At 35.4% G+C, this 23500-nt stretch overlaps 1 protein-coding gene and 1 long non-coding RNA gene across 2 annotated transcripts in view; one reads left to right on the top strand and one right to left on the bottom strand.

Moving 5' to 3' along the window:
- Positions 1-16703, top strand: part of LOC124538012 — a 101479-nt gene extending 84776 nt beyond the window's left edge. Inside the window, exon 3 of the mRNA XM_047115016.1 lies at positions 16464-16703. Within this exon, the coding sequence (XP_046970972.1) occupies positions 16464-16603 (140 nt within the window). The 3' untranslated portion in view covers positions 16604-16703. The remainder of the gene's footprint in view (positions 1-16463) is intronic.
- On the bottom strand, positions 13317-14060 carry LOC124538014. Its single transcript, XR_006966951.1, has 2 exons — positions 13948-14060; positions 13317-13394 (listed from the first exon to the last, which is right to left on the bottom strand). It is a non-coding gene; the product is annotated as an uncharacterized LOC124538014 (long non-coding RNA).
- Positions 16704-23500: the final 6797 nt, after the last annotated feature.

Raw genomic sequence — 23500 nt, 5'->3', positions numbered from 1 at the left:
GTTACGATCTAGTTTGGTGGGTGAGTGAGTCAATGTAACTACAGGCACAAGGGATATACCACCTCAGCTAGCAGGTTGGTGATACGAGAAATGTTTCATATTTCTTACCGTTCGTCTATGGGCAATAGTGACCACTTCCTATCAGATGGCCCATTTGTCAGTCCATTATATAGGCTATATAGTGATAATATTACAGTTTAAGCTATAAGATAGTATAATTAATTGCGGATGCGATATATTATAAAAAATGATTAAACTTCAGAGGCCAAAATAAGAATAATAAAATATGAGACTTAAACTAAATTATGTACTAAAAAATTATTTAATAATTATTAAAATAAAAAGTACGATTATTTTTAATGATATTTTTAGAGTATTGGGACAATAAATTTCAGGTTAAAATATCTATCTATGTCTGCCTCCTTAGTGATATTATTATATCTTTTGGAAGGATTATCCAGCAATCATACATTTTTAGTAGTAATGAGAACGATAAAAAATTGAAATGTTCTGTTTGCATGCTACTTATTGTGACTCAAAATTTTTCCTTAGAACAAATTCATACAAAAGAAAATATTTTATGGTTATAAAAATATTTTTTTGGCGGATTATTTTATGTTACACAAAAAAAGTAGAATGTCCTTTGTTTGAAAATATCAGTATTAGAAGGAACATAGGTTTATAATATATTTCTTTGTCTTGGTATAACAAAAGGGTTTTTTTGCATGAGATGCATCTTTGAGTCGTTATCTGCTTGGAAAGACAATCTAGACTGATATGATCCTATTGTTTCTCAAACTAACTTGTAAAAATACAATCACAACAACGCCTTACGTCAAACAAAGACTTATCAACTTTTATACCACATTGCTTAAAAATAGATTTGTTATTTTACTCTTGGACGACCTCCGTCGAGTAGTATTTACACCGGTTCTCATACGCCACTCCGATGTCCCGGGTTCGATTCCAGGCCAGGTCAATGTAGAAAAAGTTCATTCGCTTTCTATGTTCTCTTGGGTCTGGGTGTTTGTGGAACCGTCGTTACTACTGATTTTCCATAACACAAGTGCTTTAGCTACTTACATTGGTATCAAACTATTGTTTGTGATGTTGTCCAATTTTGATTTTTTATTACTGAGATGGCCCAGTGGTTAGAACGCGTGCATCTTAACCGATGATTGCGGGTTCAAACCCAAGCAAGCACCACTATATATATGTGTGCTTAATTTGTGTTTATAATTCATCTCGTGCTCGGCGGTGAAGGAAAACATCGTGAGTAAACCGGCATGTGTCTAATTTCATCGAAATTCTGCCACATGGGCATTCCACCAACCCGCATTGGAACAGCGTGGAATATGTTCCAAATCCTCTCCTCAACGGAAGAGGAGGCCTTATCTCAGCAGTGGGAAATGTACAGGCTGTGACTGTAACTGTAGTAGTAAAGTAAAGTACTTTACTTTATTATTATTATTAACTCTTAAAAGCATCATATATTGTTATTGTATATAAAAGTTACTGGTCACTAGAACTAGACTGTTGCAATGATTGCCAATCTAAGGTCGACGTATAGAAGTCACTAAGACTTAGGTTTTGCGATATTAGTAAATGTAATATCGCAATATGAGAACGCGTGCTATCGACGAGTCTTTCCAAAATGTTCAAGATTTATTTTCTATAATAAATAATAAATAAAAATAAAAAAGCCTTTTATTTCTTACAGAAAATACTTGTTTACAGAGTTAAAATGTTTTTGTTAGTTATGTATGTTAGATGTGTATATATACATATATAAATAATGTTAATAAATGTTATGTTAGTAGTTTTATATTGAATTTTAGATACGTTAATAAATAATTAGGTATTTAATTTTAGTTCTTCTGTAGGCCTTTACCTGCAGAGGGGTTCCTACAGAATTATTTTCTATATGAAACTAGAATCATCTAGTAGTCCTCGCGTTCAAACTCTTTGAAGCATTTTTTTTAAGGACAGTAACTTTATTAGTTTCCCATTGTTGAACTTTCTTTTTATAAGATAATTTATTTGACTTTCAATAATTAACTTATTTAATATCAGAAAGTTTCTAATAAACAGTTGTTGTTTATCAAAGTGAAGTCAAAGTCGAAAATTTATCACCGGTTCGGAAATTAACACCTTGGACTTGAGAAAAGTGGCTAAATAAACTTAGAGCAATTATTTTTTTTTTTAATTTCATTATCACATAATTGTGATAAACGTTAAATTTATGATTAAATTTAACGTTTTTATGTACAAAATTGTGTTTGTTTTACATTAAATCTATACATATAATAAAATTGGAGTGTGCATATGTATGTACACACGGTACATACATATACGGCTAATCTCTGGAATAGCTGGACCGATTTTGACGGGACTTTCACTAGTACATAACTGATACAATAAGGAGTAAAGTAAGGTAGCTTAAGGCCCAGCACACACGGCGCAACGCAACTGCAACGTAACTGCAACGAAACCCTTCTGAAATTATTAGTTTGAAACTCGTTTCAATCGATTTCCACACACGCAGCAACCTCACGGCTCACAATCAGTTCGGTTTTCTGAGAGAATAGAAGTCTGCAAAATGTCTAGTTCAAGTGATGAAGTTGTGGTTATGTATTTATATCTTCGACAAAGGAGAAGGCGTAAAAGATGAACTATGTGGATACATCCCTACATTGATATTAATATCAACTGTCGTATGTTTGTGCCTGCCAAAGCCAAAATTATATAAACAAGGATATTTTTCTACTTCTAACACAAATTCAATGCTTTGATTATCATCGTCAGCCATTTTGTTGATGAAAAAGGCGAAATCCAAAGAAAGGCAAACACGAGTTTCCTGTAAGCCGGTTTCAATGCAACTTGTTTGAAACGCGTTTCCAACCAGTTTCATACAGGTTGCGTCGTGTGCGGTCTCTCAAAGGAGTCTATGGCTGAAACTCAAAAGTAACTAGAAGCCGCAGTTTCGTTGCAAATGCGTTGCGCCGTGTGTGCTGGGCCTAAGGCTACAATATTTTTTTAATTAAATTCAAATAAATACACGGTCGCGGGAACATTTAGTTTAACACTATAACACGACGTTTCAAAAGGTCGATTTTTTTACTATTTTGATCAATTTGATATTTTGTTTTAGGTTTTGAAAAGTTCGTATGCCTAAGTAAATATCTGCCATTTATAACATAGTCGAGATTTTACATTTACTATTGAATGTTAAGCTAGTCAGTTGTTATAATTATTAACAGAAAATCTTATGAAACCTGCAACGGGATTACATTACTTTGTATTAAAAATTCATAGGAAATAGTTTCCGAGAATATTTCAATAAGATGAAGCGTTTAATTAAGTTCATCTAGGAAGCTATCCGAGTGAAAGCGGTATGGCGTTACTAAAGGAAGTTAAGAAAGGTTCGAGGAAGTAAAAGTCCCGTCAAACACATAAATGTAAAATAAGAGCCAAGTTCAGTTTTATGATGCACCCCAGTGGTTGACTTCAACGACAAAATAAGTGAGATCTAAATGGGTGCCAAGTTCAATTGTCCGACCTGAAATTTATTTATAATTACATAAAATATCACTTCTTCTAACTTAGAATAATATATTGTAGTCTAGGATCTGCCTTGGCTAGTTCTCATAGACGACTTATGTTATTCAAATTCAATTTGATTGCGAAACAGTTTTTGAGTTATGAGGGGGTCAAAAGAGGCTCCGAATGGTTTGTGTTGTGGCTTGACACGCTACTGTGTGTCCAGATTGATTAATATTCATAAAATAAAATATTTATAATTCATAAATTAAATAATACTAGCTACCCATTCTAACTTCAGGCGGGACAATGATGCTGTATGTAATTTTTATATTAAAGAACAAATTTAAAATTAGTCTTTTTTTGTTTTTCGATTAGCTTAGGTTATATTGTCCACATCTTAGCCTTCCTCTCGATAAGTATTGTTTATTGATGCAAACCGCATTAAATTTCGTTGCGTAGTTTAGAGATTTAAGCGTACAGATGACAGGAAGGAACTTTGTTTAATATCATGTCAAGATAAAACACTAAGAAGGCACCGCTTGTGAAAGGTTAATAAATATTACGATTGCATTTTCAGAGCGAGTGTAACTCATTTCAAAGAAGTTTTTATATTTATTGTGTGTTCTAAAAAATCTGAACGAGTCGATTGTGTGAAATTGAAGGTTGAGGGGAAACCCCGAGACTCCTATAAATTCGAAAAATAAGTTCACGAAATCTTTTCATAGGGAGCTTTTAGAGGAGCTCTTTTACGAAATGAAGGTACGAGTCAACAAATATCAAATATCAGGTCTCGTTGTTTGGTCATGTTGATAGTTATCGAATACGACACATCATCATCATCTCCTGCCCTTATCACAATTTTATTTGCGGTCAACGCAGCATGTCTTCTCCTTCCATACTTCTCTGTCAGACGTCATCTCACAAGTAACATTATTTCTAACCATATCGTCTTCCACACATTCCATCCATCGTTTCCTTGGTCGTCTATATCCATCCACATCCATTCGTTCCTCATTCCTCTGCATTACATGCCTACACCATGATATTCAAATAAGAATACGTCACAATTAACTGAAAAAATAGAACATACAATATTCTGTACCATATTATTTAACGAACTCATGCCTTTTTTTATCGATGACGTAACTTTATTCGTATATAATTTCATAACATCGTATTACAGAAGGGAATCGTTTTTATCGTTTGTAGTAGATTTTTCTAATTACAGTCAATTATTTTTAAACGGTACCATAATAGCAGATTGATGTGATGATAAAAAGCTTTGTAGAAATGATAACGATATTTAATAACAATCATTTCCTTTCAAAGTATTTAGATTTTATTCATAGTGTAATGTCTTTTAGAGATATGACCTTTTATTTCATGGCGCAATAGAGCGTAGGAAAATGTACGAAATGAAGATTATTCCAAGAAAAGTGCTGTAGTTGGTGGAATTGAAATATTGATATATGCTTCATTGTAAACTTCTCTTGAATAAAATACATTTTTAAAATTCATTTAAAACCAACAAGAACCTTAAGAGTCACTCTTTTTAACCGGCTTCAAAAAGAGGTTGTAAAAATTTCAGTTTGTTACACATTTATATAAATATAAATGGACGACTATAACTTTCTACTTCAAAAAATGTGTGCTTTTCGATTACAGGCAGCTAATTACTGATTATTTATTTATTTTCGCCATTTAATTTATTTCCATTAATTATATTTCATTAATTATATTCACCATTTTGAGCACTTCTAGTCTTATAATGAAAATCGTTTTATATGTATGTATATTTTTAAGCCGGATCAAAAATAATTTAAATTGATTTAATTGGTTGTATCTAAATTGCAAACCATTTCGTTTAATTTGATACGATTTACATATTATACTTTATAAAAGATTCAAATGTCTATATAACACTAAATATGAATAAATCTATTAAATTTATTTAAGCAGACGTTGATTAGAAAAAATGTATACCGAAATTTTACTTTCAAAAATGTTGGTTGGTACCTCTAAAAAAAAAGGATATAAGATCACTTCGTTGTCCGTCTGTCTGTCTATTCGCCAAGACCCTGTTTCTCGGGATATATCGCATACAGATATTTATTGAATTTAATACCCAATATTGAGGTATTTTGAATCTATGAAGAACCAAATTCAAGTCTGAGTCTAAGCAATCAAAAAAAGTAATGCATAATGTTTTCATATGTTAGAAATTTCCGACTCTTATTTTACCTCTTTAGGAAATAAGTTATCAGTAAAAGCTGATACGGCTAATTCAGAACTCGTTTATAAACAGAAGCACCAATTCGTCAAGCCATAAATAGGATACTATTTCGAATTTGAAAAATTATGAGCTTCCATAAATAAAAATCTGCTACATAACAGGGCACATATTTACAAAGTGTAACTGATTATTATTAAAAACAAAATAAACATAAACTCGAATGTAATAAGAACATATATATACAAATATGTACCATTAAAATATTACTAGTTTCATTAAGAGTAATCGAAGAGTTCCAAATAAATAGTAATTCGTGGAAGAAGCTATATAATGTGACTTTCGTGATTACTGACAATAATTTATTTGACTGTTTTATTTCTTTTACGAAAAATAATTATAATTATTAATATTATTTACGAGTTCTTGTGGTTTTGCTTGAGTTTTAGTGGCTCGTCGTCAGACGTTAGGGAAAAAAAATAACTTTAGATTTAATATCAAATTTCAACAAAATCCGTAAGACAAACTGAGTTATTATTGCATTTAAAACATTAGGGTATTATTAGATTTACAGCAATTTAACTAGTCGTTAATCTTAGCTTATCTCGCGTACGATTAAAATGTCATCATGGGATATATCTTTAAAATTAGTTGCAATGAATATACAGTATATCCTACTATCAGTATCCTGCCAGCCTATCCTTACCATCATAAGTTAACATTGTAAGCTTAACTTGTTCATGTCCTATTTAATTTGGATCCGAGCCTTTGGTTGATTAATCTACTGATCAGTTTGACAGCTATCAGTATTAGCATTATCAAACCTCTCCCACCCTCGAACGCAGACGAAGCCACGGAATTAGTACATACATCTCAAGCTTATAATATTAATGTATAATTTCAGACATAATTGTAACAATATCTTCAAATCACTTGTCCTATTATGTTTCGAAATTACTGGTCCAAATGTAAAAAACATCTAGAGAATAATATTCTACCTTTATTTAGCAATGAATTTAGTTTTATATGAATCTGGAAAATATACAAATTAGGCTTAGGTAGGTTTGTATATGGATAGCTTTTTGCGTTTTCAAAGATCCTTAAGGGTTATTCACAGGTCATAGTTCATAAAAGGTACCCTTACTTATATTGTTAGTCAGGTTCAAGGAGTGAACTATTTTTAGATCGCTCATCACATCATGTTCATTGATATTATTGAATAGATATTCATATTTTTTTCATTCATAATTGATATTATCTTCTTGATAAATATTAATATAATTTTGTGTTTATTATTCATCTCGTGCTCGGTCGTGAAGGAAAACATCGGGAGGAACATTTGCAACCTATATATGTATAATTGCAACGAAATCCTGCCACATAGGAGCAGCTTTTTTGAAAAAGCATCTTCTTAAAATGAGATGGGGGTCTTAATCCAGCAGTGGAACATTGATAGGCTTAATTAAGTCATTAATAGATTTTATTTTCTTTATTTTTTGGTCCAATATTTAATAATCAGGATCAGGTATGTTCAGATTATTTAACTTTGATTTTGCAATTGTCAGTGTCCCGTTATTTCACATTGTGTGTGTCCAAAGTTTAATCGGAAGATAACATATGGGAAACTATCCTTACACTCTCATATAAAGTATTGAACATTGAAAATCGTTACAGTTACCTCTCGAGACCAAAAATTAAACTCCATTATTTTTCATAAAACCTGTATGTCTACGACACTAAAAAGATCGCTCTGTGAATCTATCATTTTCCAATGATATTTGTAACAAACACCCTTGAGACACTTAAGACTGTAAGGATCTCTTACAACCTTCCCAATTTATAACGTATACATATAAATCATAACGCCTGTAAATATTTCAAAAGATGATCCGGGCTGGGATTTTTTCTCTCTCGAATAGTCTTACCCCACAGCACCTAAAAGATTTGGTAAATCCTTATAAATGAAGACAGGGAACATTTCATTTGGAAATTCACAAATTTAATTAATTTAATGCTCTCGGGACCGGTTCCAGAGCAATACGGATTCACCGGTTCGTAGTGGTGCAAATTTGGTGTCTTTATTATAGAAAGATTGCAGTCTGTAGTACCATTGGACAACTTGCCTCTTAAGATTTAAATTAGAAAATAAATTAATGCCGCGCTATAATACATATATGTATATTCCGATGAGATGTAAGGATGGATGTAAGGGGGCGCAAACTACACCTTAGTGCCCCAAGCCAACCTCACCTGCCCGTGGTGCATCCTGCCGACCAGCAAACGAGGCTCTGGCGACCGACTGATGGCGGTATAACCATAAACATAATAGGCGTAGCTAAATACCACAGGCCGGTGACGGGCAGCAGCGTCACCGGTGCGAGAAGCTACGCCCTGCGATCGCCAACCCGCCTGCCCAGCGTGGCGATTATGGGCACAACCTCCACATACAGCACACACGCAAGCCACGGCCACCAGTTCCCGGCAGCCCCGCTATTCCTCGTCATGGTGGCGACGATGGTAACGGCGGGACGGGGGGTGCTAAGAATCACCGGGCTACGGGAGGCCACCACAACCGACTGACCCTTGCGACGTACAACGGACGCACGCTACGGCTTGACTCGCATCTAGCGCAACTTGAGGTAGAACTTGGGAAAATTAGGTGGCAAATATTAGGGCTATGTGAAGTCCGTAGAGAGGGAGAGGACACCGTAACCCTCGAATCAGGCCACCTAATGTACTTCCGAGAGGGTGACCAACAATCCCAAGGTGGCGTTGGGTTTCTGGTAAATAAGTCCCTAGTTGACAACGTGGTGGAAATCTCCAGTGTGTCGAACAGGGTAGCGTACCTCATTATAAAGCTCACCGAGAGGTACAGCCTCAAGGTGGTGCAAGCGTACGCACCGACCTCGACACACTCGGACGATGAAGTGGAAGAATTATTCGATGACATATCGAGGGCCCTCCACTTCACCACGAAAACCCACTACAACGTTGTCATGGGGGACTTCAACGCTAAAGTGGGAGTACAGAACTGCAGCGAATCGGTAGTAGGACCCCATGGACTTGGAAGCAGGAATCATAGGGGGCAAATGCTTGTCAACTTCCTCGAACGGGAGGGGCTCTTCTTGATGAACTCCTTCTTCAAGAAGCAGCCGCAAAGGAAGTGGACGTGGCAAAGCCCCGACACTATGACGAAAAACGAGATCGACTTCATAATGACGGACAAGAGGCATATATTCAGAGACGTCTCAGTGATTAACAGGTTCAATACCGGTAGTGATCACCGACTCCTCCGAGGCTCTCTGAATATCAATTTTAAGGCCGAGCGCGCCCGTCTGATGAAGTCCACGCTCCGACCAAAGCTGCTCCAAACCATTGCGGGATCTGAAACATTCCAGTCAATCCTGGAGAACCGATTCGCTGCCGTGGAAACCACAACGGACGTAAACCAGAACCTCGAAAATGTAGTTCGAATTCTCAGGGAAGAAGGCACGAGATATTGTGGCATGCAGCGTAAGGGCAGGAAGTCGAACCTTTCGGAAGAGACTTTGGGGCTCATGAAGAAACGACGTGAAAACCCACCTGTCACTTCGTCAGAGAAACGGCAATTAAACCAAGAGATCAGCAGGCGCGTACGACACGACCTCCGGTGCTCCAATACTCTTGCAATAAAAAGAGCTATTGAGCAGAATCGGGGGTCTAAGGTGTTCGTACAATCTCTTGGAAGGAGCCACCTGACGAAGTTGACCACAGCAAGTGGAGAAGTCGTTTCTTCTAAGCCGGCAGTACTTTCGGAAGTAGAGGACTTCTACGGCCGGTTATACGCATCGCATGCATCTCGACCTGATCCCGAAAATGAGGATCCTAGAGCTACATTAACACGCCATTTCTCCGAAGACCTGCCTGAAGTCAGTATTGGCGAAATCGAGACTGCTCTTGGACAGCTTAAAAATGGAAAAGCCCCTGGAGAGGACGGCGTTACCACAGAGCTATTAAAAGCGGGAGGTAAACCGGTACTTAGGGAACTTCAGACGCTTTTTAACTCTGTCCTCTTCGAAGGGAGAACTCCGGAGGCGTGGAGTAGGAGTGTGGTCGTCCTGTTCTTCAAAAAGGGAGACAAAACCCTGCTGAAGAACTATCGTCCCATATCCCTACTGAGCCATGTCTATAAGCTGTTTTCAAGAGTGATCACGAACCGTCTTGCGCGAAGATTCGACGAATTCCAACCCCCGGAGCAGGCCGGGTTTCGGACCGGATACGGCACCATAGACCACATCCATACAGTGCGGCAGATTATATAGAAGTCCCATGAGTATAATCGGCCCCTGTGTCTTGCATTCGTGGACTATGAGAAGGCCTTTGACTCGGTTGAAATCTGGGCTGTTCTGGGCTGTCCCTGCAGCGTTGCCAAGTTGATTGGCGATACATCCAAGTGATGAGATGTCTCTACGAAGCTGCCACCATGTCCGTCCGAGTACAAAATCAGCAAACAAATCCCATACCATTGCATCGAGGAGTGAGACAAGGGGACGTTATTTCCCCCAAATTGTTCACTAATGCAATGGAGGATATGTTCAAGACGCTGAACTGGAAAGGACGTGGCATTAACATCAATGGCGAATACATCTCTCACTTGAGATTCGCAGACGACATCGTCATCGTGGCAGAAACGCTGCAGGACCTACAACAAATGCTGAACGAGCTGGCTGATTCTTCTATGCGTATCGGCCTACGGATGAACTTGGATAAAACCAAGGTCATGTTCAATGAGCATGTTCTACCGGAACCGACTACGATACACGGTACCGTTCTCGAAGTTGTTCAAAAATATGTCTACCTCGGGCAGACTCTGCGATTAGGTAGAAACAACCTTGAGGACGAGGTGAATAGAAGAATTCAGCTGGGTTGGGCAGCGTTTGGGAAGTTACGTCGAATCCTAACATCGTCGATCCCACAGTGCCTTAAGACGAAAGTCTTCAATCAGTGCGTCCTACCCGTCATGACATACGGAGCCGAAACGTGGACACTCACGACAAGGCTGGTCCACCAACTTAAAGTCGCTCAGCGTGCTATGGAAAGGGCTATGCTCGGCGTTTCTTTGAGGGATCGCATCAGAAATGAGGTTATCCGTCAAAGAACCAAAGTCATCGACATAGCCCACCGGATTAGTAAGCTGAAGTGGCAGTGGGCTGGTCATATTTGTCGTAGAACCGACAACCGTTGGGGAAAACGTGTTCTAGAGTGGAGACCGCGTCTCGGCAAACGTAGTGTAGGACGTCCTCAGGCACGGTGGAGTGACGATATACGCAAGGCGGCAGGCAGGAGCTGGATGCGAGTAGCCGGAGAAAGACCACAGTGGCGTGCACTGGGAGAGGCCTATGTCCAACAGTGGACAAAAATAGGCTGTTGATGATATTCCGCACAAATGGCTGGTCTTTGCAATCGACCACCGTGGCAGATTTAACGACCTCCGTGGTCGAGTGGTGTGTACACCGGTTTTCATGGGTACGCAACTCCGAGGTCCCGCGTTCGTTTCCCGGTCGAGTCGATGTAGATTATCGTTAGTTTTCTATGTTGTCTTTGGTCTGGGTGTTTGTGGTATCGTCGTTATTTCTGATTTTCCAAAACACAAGTGCTTTAGCTTTTAATTTGTTTTTTTTTTACATTGAGATCGGTGTAATGTATGCGATGTTGTCTCATATTTATTAATTTAAGATTTTTTTAGAAAAGTAAATATAAGAATTGTTATCGCACTCATAAATAATAATGACCTGCTTTACGATATAACAATGTTAACTCAGCTAGATAATTCTACGATAGAGAAGAGCACTGCACTGCACCTCTCACCCGGGTATTCACCCAGACGGGTTTGCATATGGGTGAATTTCAACAGGTCCAATAAAATCTTCATTTCCGTGGATTTTTTATTCAGCAACTTTAGAACAAGAAAAAATAGTGTTTATTCAAGTTTTTGATAATATATGTATTCTTGTTTAATATCTAGCAGATAGTTTAAAAAACTAACTAGATATACAAGATTAAAAATTTTGTGCCACGGCGATGAAATATGGATGCAAGGCAATGAAACATGTGTCCACGGCAATGAAAGAACTGTGCCACGGGAATGATAGAATCAATCCACGGTAATGAAAAAATCCGAACATGATATTTTTATATTTAATACTTACCTGGGAAGGACACATCCGTCTCTGAGAGGGAAAGGCATACACATACACATGCACTCTTTTTACCCTCTTCTCTATAATCTTCTTGCATAGGAGTAAAATTAAACAAAATGTTAATGGAATCAAAGCAACACAATCATTTATTTTAAGTTCTTTAATTGCATCGGTCTGATTACGTATGTTTGTACAATGATTAAGGAATGGTATAATATTAGTTTCAAACTGTTTTATGAGTATTAACGGTTCTACGTGGTGTCGTACTTTTTCAACGGTGATGGCAGTTTTCTCAATCCCATTTTTATTGTATGAATTTTTCCGTTTTTCCCAGGCCCAATATAAAACTTTCTCCGAGTTATCAATTTCTTGGTATATAAGATGTCTGTTTTTGCACGTAGTACACTTTCTCTGTAGACATTCTAAGTTATAAATGTCGCAACATAAGCTCTTAATAACCTCACTTGTCGAATTTTCTTTTATTAAAATTATTCCTTTTTAGAGATTCAATTAGCAGATCCATGTTTTCGTGCTTTTCACACAAGCAAAGTTGCGCATATTTATTTTTGGTTGTAGCACCCAAAAAGGTTTTAAACGTGAAAACGTTACGTAGGTAATAGTAGGATAGCCAGACTCTATGTATTTCCTGTGTAAATTTTTTATAGTATCGGTCAATAAGCGTTTTTATTTCTTTGTTCCATTTCTTTCTCAATAAATCTTTCGAACCGTTTTTTATATAAGTTCCTTTCGCGGACAACTTGAGCCAATTTTTTTTGTAACGCAATGAGTTGGGAGTGTTTAGATTTTTGATATCTACGGAATTTTTGTTGCAAATCACGTTGAAATTTTAAAGTAGCAATAGAAAAGTTTGATGCTGGACTATCAGGACGTATTGTAGAATCTATACTGACGCTTGGTGCTAGTTGCGATGAACCTAGGCGTGCGTGTTTTAGACTACTTGTGGCCAAAAAATTGGAGCTACTTACTCCAAGCCGCAAATTATCACAGTGATTCCAGTTTTGTTTTAAAGATTCAAGACGCGAGCTCCGTCTTGTTAGAAGTGTCATCGGCGTGTTATTATTGGAAGCTACTTGGGATAACTCAAAAGTCATTTCAGTTGGCTCCGTCGTTGGTGTTTCAGCATATTCAACATCATTTGGACATGTGTTCTTACGAAGAATTGCTGTCTTTTTTTTATAAGAAGCAAGTGCACTCACCAAGTTTTTCTTACGAAGACCCCGAAGCTTTTGCGAAGTCATAGCACTTCGAGGAACAACTACTCCTGCAGCCTTCTTTTTTATATACCTTTCTCTTTCTTTTTTTAAATACTCCTCTCGTAAAACAGGGTCGCTTCTTAATTTTTCACGTCGCTTTTGTTCGGCCAATCTTCTTCTTTCCTTTCTCTCCTCTTCCGATAGTTTCGGTTTAGGCATCTTGGTTTTCTAAAAATAAACAGCCCATTATTATGTTTATAATTAGACTCTAATATATGTGTGTGTGACTGTAAGTTTGTGCGTGTGTGTGTGAGTCTTTGTGCGTGTTTGAGTGTTTGCGCGATTGTGTGTGCGTATGTTTGAGTGTCTATTGTGTCCAAATGTATATAATTTCGTAAGGTTAACGTGAAGATATATTTTTGTAGTTGAATGTACACTACAGATTGTTTCTTTCCTTAACCATACCGTGGCGATGAAAACATAAGTCACGGAAATGAAACAACTGGTCATGGCAATGAAACTAAATTGTTTTAAAAGGCATGGCAATGTAATTTCGTTTCATTACCGTGTCTTTTTTTCATTGCCATAGCAAATTTTATCCACGGAAACCATGGCAATGAGAGCACGGCGATGAAAATCAAGGCAAAAACATCAAGTAGCCAAAAATCTATGAATTATTCCGAGTAATTAACACGTCACAAATAAACATAAGACAAATGGCATTCTATCGAATGCCTCAGTAATATAAAAATGTTCAGTAATATAAAAATCGAATACTTACATTTATGGCGCGAAAACGTAGGCACGTATGCACGTCCTTCCACGTGGAGCACCGAGCGAAACTATCATGCAACGTTTAGCGCACAGAGGTGGGGGACGCAAGTCCTTAGATAAAACAATATTCTTAAATATATTTAGGACACGGCGATGAAAGTAGTTCTAGGAAAAATGTATTTTTATTAACCATTCTTTGTATTGTTTAAATATATGAATAAATGTATTCCGTAACAATACTTTAACTGTACACGTATCAATTAAACTTGGTTTTAATATAAATAACTAATAGATTTTTATCAATGACGTATAATACACATCGAGGTAATGTGTGGACAAACACGGCAATGAAAGATTTCGAGGTGTAACTTTTTTTTTGGAGCTTCTATTAATCCTATTTAACTTCATATTTAGTGCTACACATAGATTACTATTTCACCTAACCAGAAAAAAATGTTAGAACATTATAACCATGTTTTATAGTACCGATTTCATTGATGCCACGTAATTTTTGTTCCTGGGAAATTCACCCATATAGCAGTACCATCAAGTATCTCAGCAACTCTTTTATCTCCGTCTAAAATCAATCAAATCCAAATAAACTTTATTCAAGTAGGCTTTTACAAGCACTTTTCAATCGTAATTCTTCAATTAAGCGAAGCTACCGCCGGTTCTGAAAGTAGATTCTAGCGAGAAGAACTGGCAAGAAAATCAGTAGTTACTCTTTTTTAACATTTAAAAAATACAAAGTCATGTTAGTTAAATATATTTATTTAAATTCATATATCCTGCTTGGAAAACAACAGGTATTAACTCCACGCCTTTTTATCATCTATAAAATCTTGTATCGAATAATATGCTTTTTCTACCAATGTATTTTTTACAAACGATTTGAATTTACGAAACGGCAAAGTTAAAAATGACACTCTTCTCTCAAAATACTTTATGTCCCTAGTAACTAATAAACATAATAAATCGTCAAACATTGGGGGAATGACCCAATTTCTATTTTAACAATCCCATTCTAATTCTAATTCCCATTTTTTTGGTGGTAGGGCTCTGTGCAAGCCCGTCTGGGTAGGTACCACCCACTCACCAGTTATTCTACCGCCAAATAACAGTACTCAGTATTGTTGTGTTCCGGTTTGAAGGGTGAGTGAGCCAATGTAACTACAGGCACAAGGGACATAACATCTTAGTTCCCAAGGTTGGTGGCATATTGACGATGTAAGGAATAGTTAATATTTCTTACAGCGTCATCGTCTATGGGTGATGGTGACCACTTACCATCAGGTGGCCCATATGCTCGTCCGCCAACCTATTCCATAAAAACAAAAAAAACATTCTAATAAGTTCTTGTACCCACAATCTTTTGCCCTGCCCAAAAATAAGGTAAATGGAACAGTTATAAGGATGGATGTAGGTTGGATTTAATAAAATTTGTAATTACTGCCAGTAATGAATCTCTCCTTCTATGACAACACGATTTTCCGCTTTCCGTTATAAAAACTTTTTTAATCAAAATACGTATTAAATTAAAGCAGTACATTTATTTTTAAACAACATTCGTTTATTGATTGCATTTTGAAATATAATATGCTTGATTATAAATTAGTTTTTAAACATATTGTGACGTCATTTGGGTAAACAATTAAGGCTATTGGTAGTTATTTTTTTGCGACTGAGTCAGCTATTTTGTGATAGTCAATGTTTTTTTTTGTGCTTTTTGTTAAAAAAATGAATTTTTAACATTTTTTTTTATCTAGCATTCTGGACGCGCTCTCTTATATCCGCAATCTTATTTTCTGCTTTTACGAGCCGCAGGTTCGGGGTAGGGTCGAATTGAGCTCAGCAAGGCTGACGGGCTAATGAGCCACTTGTTTAGATGAATTAATTCAGTTCGAATCAAAAAGATTACTATTTTTTTACAATCACAGATACGAGTCTCCCCAAATAAAAGTGTCATGTTAATACATTTTACTTTTTGACCTGTTAAATCATTCAATCAAACTAAATTAAGCAAATCCATAGCGATCACATCGCCCATAGACATTACTACTTTGCTACCTTGGACATTCCTCAATCACCACCTTATACTGTTCAAATACCACCGCCATCAGGTAAACTTATCATATTACGTGTTTATAAAGTAATCATTCAAACAAGAGAAAAATATTTGCATTCCAGATACAGTTCAAGGAAGATGGAAAGTTTTGAAAAATGAGAATTTCTCTTAACATTTCTTTTAATTAGTCGTAGCCTTATAAACTCTAAAAGTTTATGAGAATAAACATAAAACGGTATTGGGATAACATATTTAATGTTTATTAATTATAAAATAAATTATTATTAATTATTTCTTTTCGCTGCCTAATTTCTAAATGATTTTTCTTTTTTAATCAGGCTCATCATGTAAGCGTTTTGAATAAAGTTCATTTACATCTTGCATATATAAATAAGTTACATTGATCTTAGTTTCCTTATTTTCTTAATAAATATTAACTAAAATATATTTTTTTTTAGATTCAAGGGAGACGGAATATGATGAAAATATCAGAAGAATAGTAAAGAATCTGGTTGCCTTGGCGAGGGAAACGGGCTACCTCGGTCCTATGAAACGCGCCTTAGATATCATGAACTCCAAAAGTGAACGTAATCAATAAAAATTTATGGATATTCAATAAATTCTTTAATAAGATTACACGTGTGTGTATACATAAGATATTACAGACAAAAATGGATAATTAAATAATCAATTAAAGAATATGTTTGTATTATTCTAAAGGGACATTTAATTGTATTGTTTTGTTGTTAAGTCCTCAGAAGCAGTCCGTCGATGTTGCCATGTGTTAACATGGATTGAAGAAGGCGAAAAGTTAAAGACGAAAAACTAGAGAGACATTGTTTGGATATTGCAGGGTGACTTTATTATTAATTTATATATAATTCTAAAATAAACATACAGACATACAACAACAACTTATTTTTTAATTTTTAAATTTATTTTGGCCATCCCGAACTACTGAAATTACAATAGATAAAACAATATTACGCTTAACTACGTATTTCCACTTTAATTGAACGTCCAAAATTCCGATAACAGTTTCATTGGCGTTCAAAACTCAATTTTTTCGCAAATCCACAGTGAATATCATAGATTAATCAAGTTGCCGACCAATGATATCGAGTCTATTTGCTGTCAAAAGTTGTCTATTTGGCTTTTTCTTTCATGATTGGAATAGAGTATGCGCGCATTCATTGCACTCGTTTTTTGTAGTTTACATACAAAATAATACGCATTTGGCCAGTAGTGGGAACCTAAGGAAGATCTTATATTTAATTAGGTAGGTTGACTGAGAAGTGGGATAGCAGACCATTGAATCCCTACATAATCAAGCTTTATACACCCTTTTAGTACTCAGGGGCTCATTAATGTTAGAAATAATTCTTTATGCTAATACATTTATATTATAATTATACTAGCAGTCGCCCGCGGCTTCGCCCGCATAGATAACGGTTCATAATCAGTCTTCTAATATCCCTACTGCTGAGGCACGGTCACATTTGAAGAATTACTGCAACCGGCGCTTGGATCTATTGTGATAAACCTCAAATTCGTGATCACAACACCTCAGCCAGACCAACATCAGCCACGAATCTGATGAGGTTCTTAGGGTCGGAAGCCATTATGCCCTCTAAGGACCGGAGTTAGAACATTTTATAGTTCTATCTTTTATAGTTTAGGCATCATAAGCAAAAAATCAACTTTTTTGGTAGATTTTTTCCTTTTTTGTCCGAAAACCCCAAAATATCTTACGGAACCCTATTTTTTTCAAAATAAAATTTAGCCTATGTTATGCGGGATTAATTTAGCTTTCGAATGGTGAAAGAATTTTTAAAATCGGTCCAGTAGTTTTTGAGCCTATTAATTACAACCAAACAAACAAAGTTTTTCTCTTTATAATGTTATTGTAGATATTTAATAAACTCATATTTTTTTAGTGTATCCGTTTTCGTAAGTGTAATCGATTTTAAAACTGGTATGGCTGTATAAAATAATACAAGATGTTTTCCCGCGAAAACGGATTATTAAAAAAACAAGAGAAAGTCGCGCATGGAACATTTTTTTAAAATAATTATTGTAAAAGATTTGATTTGTAAACTTCGGGGCAATAATATAAAAATAAACCCTGAAATAAAGAGATATATTTATTCCTAATGGCGTATTCAATATCAGAAGCGGGATAAATTTCGTTTCAAAAATGCCTCGTTGTAAACGACCACGCTCAGGAATACGCGATGATTTTGATAAGCGAAAAAGACAATCTGTTGAAGACGATGATACTTCTCATAACAAAAGAGAAAACTCAAGAAAAAATAAAGATAACGCTAAGAAGAGACACCACACTACAAAAAATATTAATATGCACATTAGAGGAAATAGAACTAGAACACCAAGTCCCATACAAAGAAATACAGCAAAAAACTCGGCGACTAGACAAGATTACATGAATTTAACTGAAAACAGTTATGCGATGGGACACGAGGGCGTTACAAGAAGAAGGAGTTGTTCTGCGACCGGACGAGATATTGCGCCTTCAAGAGTTTGTTCTGCGACCGGACGAGATATTGCGCCTTCAAGGGTTTGTTCTGCGACCGGACGAGATATTGCGCCTTCAAGGGTTTGTTCTGCGACCGGACGAGATATATCGCGACTTCAAGAGAATATAATTTTTTCTCCGAGATCATCGACAGTGCCAAAGCACATGCCATTTAATACATTAGGTGAGTCAGATTTAAATTCATCGAGAGTAATACTTAACTTTGGTGATTTAGCTAAATTTGTTCAAACATTAATAAGGCCTAGTTTACCGCATAATAATAATTTATTACCGGAATTTGATCCATCTGTAAAGAATCATCGTATCGATTTATGGCTCTCAAAGATAAATGAGTGTGCAAAAATATATGGATGGAGTGAATCTCATATTGTACATTTTGCTTTACCGAAGTTGTCTGGTAATGCTAAAAAATGGTACAATAGTCAAAATACTGTCTTACATACCTGGTCAGAGTGGCAAATATTACTAATAAAATTATTAAAGCTAATAAAATTAAGCATTTCTGTTAATTTAATAAAATTATTAAATTGACAGAAATGCTTGAAAAACGAATGAGGATAGGAGATAGCTTAGATGATTATTTCTATGAGAAAAATAATTTATTAAATGCGTGTGATATATTTCGCAAAAAGGCTGTAGATTGTATTATACACGGTATAGATGATCGTACAATACGTGCAGGAGCGTCATCCGCTCGTTTTACATAACCTGAAGATCTCTTGAATTTTCTTAAAGACGTTTGTAAAGAACATAAAGATATTTATCGTTAATTTAAATAGAAATAAGCTAAATAATCATTTATTCTGTAATAAATGTAATGAACCTGGACATCGCACAGTACAATGTCGTGCCAAAAATTCGAAGTTAAATTTTGAACCTGATAGTTTTTCACAATTATGCTTTAATTGTAACGAAAAAGGGCATAGGGTTTACCAATGCTCTAAACCAATTTTAAAATGCGATAGGTGTAATAAATTCGGTCATATTATTGCAAACTGTTCACAAAAAACTAACAATGTATTGAACAACGAAAAACGTGTATTATTGTCAGAAAGTACGAGCGTAAAAGAATTCTAAATATTATAAGCAGGCAGTAATAAATTCTTCATTTACAATTGAATGTTATGTTGACTTGGGAAGTGACTGTACGCTTATACGACTAGAAACTACTACTGAATTTGGCTTACATATTTCAACTGATAATTTACCAATTATACGTGGGATAGCAAGTGTTGGAGTTCAACCTTTAGGGAAAACACATTTTTTATTACGATTAGACTCTGTTGAAGCAAACATTATGGCATATGTGGTTGCTAACAATATTCTACACACGCAGATGTTAGTAGGGCAAAACTTTACTGAGTTACCTAATGTGATTATTACAAAGACAGAAAACACATTATATATTTTGTCAAAGAATAATAATGACGATTTAACTTGCTTAGAACCAGAACCTAATGTAAAATATAGATTGTATGTGTCATTTGATTGTGAAGTAGATAAAATAAATTTAGTTAAGTGTTGTAGTAATGAAATAGTAGAGGCAACAATTTATATAAAAGGTGGTTATCGAAACGTTAATGATAAAGAATATTGTATCCAAGAGGGTTTATATACGCTAAAAGATGGTAAATGTCAAATCAGTGTAATAAATTTTTCACACTGTCCATTATACTTTACGAGCAACTTTGTTATAACCAGATTTTATTTGATAGAACAAGATAAAAATTGTAGATATTTGTCAAGTGTAAAGTGTTTTAAAATAGGAGCGAATTTGACACCCATTCCTCGCGAAGAAATAACTATAAACTCCAATTTAACTCACGAACAAAAAACGAAAATATATTCACTTATAGATAGATATAGGGATTGTTTCGCTCAAAACCTCTCTGAGCTTGGTTGTACTAACGTAACAGAGTTGGCCATAAAACTTACTGATGAAACTCCGGTAGTTTATCGTCCTTATCGACTGAGTCAAGCAGAAAAAGAAATAGTTAGAACGCTGGTTAGAGAGCTCGAAGAAAATGATATAATTGAAGAGTCTGATTTATCATACGCGAGTCCAGTACTGCTGGTATCAAAAAAGACAGGCGGATATAGATTATGTGTGGATTATAGAGCACTGAATAGAAAAAATTTAAAGGATCACTTTCCATTGCCTAGAATAGATGACCAGATAGACCTCCTTAGTGGAAATAATTTTTATACTAGTTTAGACATGGCAAGTGGTTATTATCAGATTCCTGTTCAAAAAGACTGTAGACATCTTACAGCATTTATTACTCCTGATTGTTTATATCAATTTCGTAGAGCTCCCTTTGGATTAGTTAATTGTCCTGCAATTTTTCAACGTACAGCTAACAAAATACTTAATAAATCTCCAAATAAATGTGCAATTGCTTACATGGATGATTTATTAATAACGGGTACACATTTTGAAGACTGTTTTTTAAAGTTACAACAAACTTTTGAACTCATTCGTGAAGCTAGGCTTACTTTAAATATTAAAAAATGTCGATTTTTTGAGACAGCCATTGACAGATCTTACTAAACAAAATGTTGAATGGAAATGGGAGCAACAGCAAAAAGAATATTTCCTAACATTAAAGCAAATGTTGGTACAACGACCAATATTAAGTATTTTCAATCCTGACTATATTACTGAACTACATTGTGATGCATCTAAATTAGGTTTAGGTGGAATTTTATTACAAAAGGAAAATGATAATTCTAAACTCAATATTATAGCTTATTTTAGTCGCAAGACTACAATTGACGAGGAAAAATTACATGCCTACGAGTTAGAAACCCTTGCAATTGTTGCCTCGCTTAATCGTTTTCGTCCATACCTTATAGGTAAATCTTTTAAAATCCTTACAGACTGCAATGCCTAACGATCTACGTTCTTAAAACGAGATCTCATTCCCCGAGTTGCCCGTTGGTGGATAGCTTTTCAGGAATATAATTGCTCTATAGAGTATAGACATTCGATGCAACATGTTGATGCACTCAGTCGCAATCCTATTATCAGTGAAAATGATTCACAGACTTATGATCTGTGATAGGTCTGTTTTAGAAGGTAATAGTTATAAAGACTTAGTTGATATAAAACAAAATTTTGTTATACGAAACAATCGCTTGTATCGTAAAGTTGGGGAAGATTTAAAATGGGTGGTACCCAAATGTGCAAGATGGCAAATATGCCAACGTAACCATGATGAGATAGGCCACTTTTCAGCGGAGAAAACTTTGGAAAAAATTAAACGTGATTTTTGGTTTCCACGAATGAAAAAATTTGTCTTTAAATACGTAAAGGCATGTTTACATTGCGCGTTTAGTAAGGAACCGGCGGTTCCAAAAGAGGGTTTTCTTCATAGTATTCCAAAAATTGCCATACCATTTCATACGGTCCATATAGACCATTTAGGCCCGTTTATAAAAAGTTCTAAGGGAAATCAATATCTTTTACTAATTTTAGATGGTTTTACAAAGTATTGCATTCTTAAAGCTCTTCGCAATATAAAAACCGCACCAACAGTTTTAGCACTAAAAGATGTTTTTAGTTTATTTGGATACCCTGTCAGTATTATTTCCGATCGAGGTACGTGTTTACTTCATCCGAGTTTAAAAGGTTCTGCACAGAATACGAAGTTTCTCACATACTTAACGCGGTTTCAGCTCCAAGGGCCAACGGCCAAGTGGAGCGATATAATCGGACCGTTTTAGATTCGCTTAGAACGTATAATGATGGGCTAGGAGAGAATAAGTGGGACCAAGTAGTAAATAAAATACAATGGGGATTAAATAATACGATTAATAAGGGAATAGGAAAAACTCCGGCAGAAGCACTATTTGGTAAACGTTTGTTAGGACAGGGTGAAGGTAATCTAGGTGATACAGTTTCCGATACGAGACAAAATGACAAAGGTTTAGAAACTATAACGAAGGAAATAAATAATTATATTGAAAAAGATCAAGAAAAACAAAGTTTGAGATTTAATAAGACAAGAAAGAAGGCTAAAGTTTGAGATTTAATAAGACAAGAAAGAAGGCTAAGGTTTGCAAAATAGGTGATTTAGTTAAAATTTTAAAAAAATAATCCATCTAATGACGGTAAAAGTAGAAAACTATTACCAAAATTTACAGGACCATTTCGTACATCAAAAGTGTTAGACCATGATCGATACGAGGTTTCTAGTATTCCAGGTTCAAATATCACTAAAGGCCGGTATAGTAATGTTTGGTCAGCTGATCGTATACAGCCTTAGATAAACATGTCTTATAATGACGATGATGATGATGATAATGAAGGTAGTTCTGGTAGTGAACTTAGTCTTAATTAAATTTATAGTTACGGCTGAACTTAATAAATATGAATTTGTATAATTTTAACAAATGTAAACTCAACACAAATTGTACAAGATTATATTTTATTTATTTGGCTTGTAAAAAATAATTTTATTTTTTTTTATTTTTATATATGAATTTGAAGCGTGTAAGAACGTTCATAATGTTACGGAGTATGAAATTAATTTATATATTGAAACGACTGTAAAAATTATATTTTAGAAAGATTCTAGAATATAAGGCAAAAATATATAAATGTATAAAATGTTGATTAGTGAGATAATGAATTATTTGTTGTTGGGAAGTCTCATACAGTCACACAGGTGATGAGGGGTGAAGTACCAACAACATAGAGAAAATATATTTGTTGGGAAGTTTCACACGGTCACACAGGTGATGAGGGGTGAAGTGCCAACAACATAGAGAAAATATATTTGTTGGGAAGGTTCACACGGTCGCACAGGTGATGAGGGGTGAAGTGCCAACAACATAGAGAAAATATATTTGTTGGGAAGGTTCACACATTCACACAGGTGATGAGGGATGAAGTGCCAACAACATAGAGAAAATATATTTGTTGGGAAGTTTCAC

The sequence above is a fragment of the Vanessa cardui genome, chromosome 19 (assembly GCF_905220365.1).
Source record: "Vanessa cardui chromosome 19, ilVanCard2.1, whole genome shotgun sequence".
Lineage (NCBI taxonomy): Eukaryota > Metazoa > Arthropoda > Insecta > Lepidoptera > Nymphalidae > Vanessa > Vanessa cardui.
Note: the sequence above shows the minus strand (reverse complement) of the source record. Positions and strands in the feature narration are given on the sequence as shown.